Genomic DNA, 5,367 nt, shown 5'->3' with positions numbered 1-5,367 from the left:
ATTGGCAGAGGGGGTGGGGTATGGAAGTCAGTGGAGTGATTGGCAGAGGGGGTGGGGTATGGAAGTCAGTGGAGGGATTGGTAGAGGGGGGGGGATAGAAGGCAGTGGAGGGATTGGTAGAGAGCGTGAGGTACGGAAGCCAGTGGAGTAGGGGATAGAAGCCTGGGTGAGATTGGTAGAGAGGGGTTGCAGATAGTGAATGGTTGGTTAGGTGGATGAGTCTAGCAGCAGCAGTCATGATAGAATGCAGTGGGGAGGAGCCTGGTAGAAGTAAGCCAATGAGGAGGGAGTTGCAATATTCGAGGGAGTGAATAAGTATCCTGGTGGTGTCACTGGTTAAGAAGCATGAATTCTGAATAGGTTACAGAGGTGAGGGTGGAAGGATTTGGACAGTGATTGGACGTGGGGCTGAGGTCAGAGTCCAGGATTACACTGAGCACCCAGTTCATATTGAATTATAGATGTACTGTGTAGATATATTGCTCATACACAACTATATATATTTAGATTTTCAACACCCTGTGCTTTTTTAAATCCTTACACATTTAAACTTATTTCATTTATGACGACTGTACTGTATATCTCAGTCTTGTGGGTCGATGTTAGGACCAGCGAAACGTGTTGGCATGTTGTAAGGATTTTTTTAGAAAATAAATTGACAAAAACTTTATCTGTAAATCATTGGCGCTCCTCAACTTCAATTCACTCCGTGATATAATAAGGACAGATATAGTGATTCCAACAAAGCTTACCCCAACGTTAGTAAATGGCATTGTAAGGTGTCTGTGTGTGCTCTGTGTGTGCTCTGTGTGTGCTCTGTGCGGCTCTGGTTGCATGTTTTCTGGCTGTATGTGCTGTTACTCCATGAGGTCTGACTGGAAGTCCTCTGCCTGCGTGTACTGTGAATGTTCATGCGAGGACTGTTCATCAGAGCTGCGCAAACATATGATAATAATGATGTGTGACTGTGGGGGGTTGGGGAGGGGGAGCATTAAGTGCAAGTGGAAGCTCCTCTGGTACAGTAACTGATATGAAAGTGGTGAGGCCATTAGAGTGTAAGCTCCTCTGGTACAGAACTGATATGAAAGTGGTGAGGCCATTAGAGTGTAAGCTCCTCTGGTGCAAAGACGGATGTATATTTGGTATATTTCACACAATTCTAGATTCGAGGTGCAGATTTTAGAGCTTTATGAAGATGTTTTATGCTGTTCTCTCTCTCTTGTCTTCGTATAGCTGTGATCGTCTAATAGGACTAGAATGTGGACGTCTTCTAGATCAGTGGTTCTCAACCTGTGTAACCTCAGGACCCACATTTGTACTTGGTCATTAAGTTGCGACCCAAGTCGCACTGCAATGGAACGCACAGGGTTGCGGTACCGCATGTTCCGATGCGGGCAATCAAACTGCGGGTAGGAGGTGTGTTTGAGATGTCATTTAAAAGATCCAACCAATCTCCATACTTAACGAGAGCTGGAGTTGATCCTCAGCTTGGGGTCCAGTGTGGACTGCTGTGCTGTGATCGAGCTCCATCCATATGGGCAATGCTTGTACAGCTCCCTTGCGTGTCCTGTAGAGGTGCCGGGAACCAGAATGTGACATCACTCCGGTCCAGGCACCTCTACAGGGTACGCAAGGGAGTTGTATGTATGGATGGAGCTCTCACGGCCATAGCCCCAGCCCATCCCACCTCAAGCAGACACTCGGCACCGAGCAGCATATTTTGAGTGGCTGCTTGGCAAGAGAATTGACGAGCCTCTCACCTAGCACAGTGGAAGGCACACCGCGACCCACTGAACATGGGGTCGCGACCCACTTTTGGGTCACGACCCACCAGTTGAGAACCAAGATTCCAGATACATGTTCTGCGCACTGTCCATATTTATGTGCGTTCCTGTCATCATATTCTCCAACCGTCTAGAATCCGGACATCAGGAGATGAGAAGACAGAACCTTCCCATTGACACAGACACCATCACTGCTCTGGATAATGGAACATTCATCATCGCTCCGTATTATGAGCCTAGACTTGGCCGGTCAGTTCGGGTCATCGCCATCATCCATGAATCTGTGACCGAGCTCTATTGTATCTTCCATTGTTCCACCAATCAGGACGTCTTCATCAGGGCTGAAATTGCATTTCACAAAGACAGATTTAGGTTCCCATATGGAGAAGCAGAACTTCTATGTGCAGAACCTTCTGGGTGTGATTACACTTATATCTCTTTCTCTTCCATGATTTTCACAAACACGAGTCAGAACTTCCTGTTTGAAGTCAGGAACCGTCCACCACAGCTGATCTCTAACAATTTCACTGTCTGCATGTCTACTTTGTATGGAAACTACAGCAATGTCCTCCAGGTGGTCCATCACATTGAGATGTACAAGATTCTGGGGGCCTCTAGAGTCACCATGTATAACACCAGCTGTTCCCAGGATGTAGATAAGGTGTTACGTCATTACATTGATGAAGGAACTCTGGAGGTTGTGTCATGGCCAATAGACCGCCATCTTCAGACATCAAAACACTGGAGATATACCCAAGGACTCACCACCGAGATTGGTTATTTTGGACAACTGACAACCTTAAATGATTGTTTATACAGAAATATGTACAACAGTAAGTTTGTTCTCTTCAATGACATTGATGAAATTATTCTTCCGGTCATAGACTGGGACTGGTCATCACTGATGGAGAGTCTCCAGAAACAGTTTCCGGACACAAGTGTCTTCCGCTTTGAAGCTCACGTCTTCCCCACCTTTGACAACAGCTCCAAATTTGATCTCTGGTCTCATGTGCCCGGGATCAATATTCTCCTCCACACCTTCCGAAAACCTCTTAACCCAAACATGCATAATCCTCGTAAGTTGATTGTGAACCCCAGGAATGTGTTTCAGACCTCTGTCCATTATGTGCCAAAATATACAGGAAAAGCTACATATGTACCAAACACTACAGCCATCAATTTCCACAGTAAAGGAAGTCGGGGGAAGGGCATCACCAGTGAGGACTTCATTCGGGATGACATAGTGCTGAAATACAATGTGTCCTTAGTGCCAAATGTAGATAGAGTGATTCAGAAACTCTTCCCTCTCCAATAGATCCCTCTCTATATATCCTGCACAACAAAACCTGGAACTTTATATATCCAAACAGAGTACTGAGCAAGCTGATTATTGGTGGAGAGAGGTCACTGACAAGAAACCTGCACTGCTTAGTTACATGCAATAAAATATGTTTATATGTATGGACATAGTGTATATGAGTGTATGGCCTGTCTTCGGAGTCCCTGCCTAGAACCACAGTACATTATATAATGTTTACAGATCCAGCACTGCTTCCTCCTCCACTGACCACTATCACTAGAACCTTACATACAGCTCACAGTAGTCCTGCTCTACCTCCTTCCTTCCAGGCATGCCCTTTTCCCCTTTTGTTCCCCAACCATGCTCAGCCTCACTCTACATATTCTCCCCATGGTCCATGACCAAATCACATGCAGCATCTATTATTCTTAGTCCACAATCAGATCTATGCCATCTCTGTATTTTCCTATCCATGGCCATCTCCTCTGTGCCTCCTCTCTCTCACCCAATCCATTGTCATCTCCTCTGTGCCTCCTCTCTCTCACCCAATCCATTGTCATCTCCTCTGTGCCTCCTCTCTCTCACCCAATCCATAGTCATCTCCTCTGTGCCTCCTCTCTCTCACTGAATCCATAGTCATCTCCTCTGTGCCTCCTCTCTCTCACCCAATCCATAGTCATCTCCTCTGTGCCTCCTCTCTCTCACCCAATCCATAGTCATCTCCTCTGTGCCTCCTCTCTCTCACCCAATCCATAGTCATCTCCTCTGTGCCTCCTCTCTCTCACCCAATCCATAGTCATCTCCTCTGTGCCTCCTCTCTCTCACCCAATCCATAGTCATCTCCTCTGTGCCTCCTCTCTCTCACCCAATCCATTGTCATCTCCTCTGTGCCTCCTCTCTCTCACCCAATCCATAGTCATCTCCTCTGTGCCTCCTCTCTCTCACCCAATCCATAGTCATCTCCTCTGTGCCTCCTCTCTCTCACCCAATCCATAGTCATCTCCTCTGTGCCTCCTCTCTCTCACCCAATCCATAGTCATCTCCTCTGTGCCTCCTCTCTCTCACCCAATCCATAGTCATCTCCTCTGTGCCTCCTCTCTCTCACCCAATCCATTGTCATCTCCTCTGTGCCTCCTCTCTCTCACCCAATCCATAGTTATCTCCTCTGTGCCTCCTCTCTCTCACCCAATCCATTGCCATCTCCTCTATGCCTCCTCTCTCTCATCCAGTCTATGGTCATCTCCTCTGTGTCCCCTCTCTCTCACCCAATCCATAGTCATCTCCTCTGTGCCTCCTCTCTCTCACCCAATCCATAGTCATCTCCTCTGTGCCTCCTCTCTCTCACCCAATCCATTCCATTGTAATCTCCTCTGTGTCTCCACTCTCTTGCCTGATCCATGGCCATCTCCTCTGTGTCCCCTCTCTCTCACCCAATCCATTGTCATCTCCTCTGTGTCTCCCTACTCTGGCACAATCTATGGTCTCTCAGCAGCCAGCAGTTCCCAGCAATTAATAGCCACCTGATACTGGCGGCTGGGAAGCTCTCAGTGCACACACCTTAATCTCCACTTTCTGCTTCAGGAAACCTGCAGTCCTGATTCTGATCCCTCTACTTGCGTCCTGTGGCCCTCTGGACCCAGCTGCTATACCAGTTTCTCTTGTATATAGTTAGGTATTTGTACTCTGCACTTGTGTTTGTTGGTGTGCCGTATATACATTGCTTTTCACCTTCGTTGTGTAAACAAGTGCGTATGGTGCTGGCTGTAACCAAGTTCTACCAGAATGTTGGAAGAACCCACATACACAGTCTGAGAATATGCTGAATGAATGTCAAATATGTTTGAGGTCAGAATCACTCGGGATTCTTCCTATGGCTAGGCAGTGGCTCGGGGCCCATCCAACCTCATGTCACCTAGCCCGGGTCTGAACCTTGGTGGGGAGACCTGTGTTTGACATCTGAGGATGAAGCTGTGGCCATCATGAAAGGGTCCAACTCCATCCACTGGTAATGATACAACACAATCCTGTTTTAGGAACTTTGGGACCCAAATACGGTCAGAAATATAGTAGGGGAATCCAAAAGGTGAGTGAAGACCTCCATGGATGAAGGGTACTGGGCTGGGTATGGAAGATCCCACCTCTCTTATCCCATAGATGAATGAAATAACACTTTCAGGTTAAATGACCCTTTGAAGAAGCCCCCCTCACATACAATAATACACCCCCCTGTTCCAAGCCTCCCCCCACACATACAATAATACACCCCCCTGTTCCAAGCCTCCC

The 5,367-nt window shown here is 47.3% G+C and overlaps 1 protein-coding gene across 1 annotated transcript in view; it reads left to right on the top strand.

Moving 5' to 3' along the window:
• The window catches only part of LOC108801181, a 14,538-nt gene that overhangs the window by 4,286 nt on the left and 4,885 nt on the right, over positions 1 to 5,367 (top strand). The window contains exon 2 of the mRNA XM_018573111.1: positions 1,933 to 3,060. Coding sequence (XP_018428613.1) covers positions 1,936 to 3,060 — 1,125 coding nt within the window. The 5' untranslated portion in view covers positions 1,933 to 1,935. The remainder of the gene's footprint in view (positions 1 to 1,932; positions 3,061 to 5,367) is intronic.

Source organism: Nanorana parkeri, unplaced genomic scaffold, assembly GCF_000935625.1.
Source record: "Nanorana parkeri isolate BGI_ZX_2015 unplaced genomic scaffold, ASM93562v1 scaffold2240, whole genome shotgun sequence".
NCBI classification, from domain to species: Eukaryota; Metazoa; Chordata; class Amphibia; order Anura; family Dicroglossidae; genus Nanorana; species Nanorana parkeri.
This window is presented reverse-complemented; position numbering and strand designations above follow the sequence as displayed.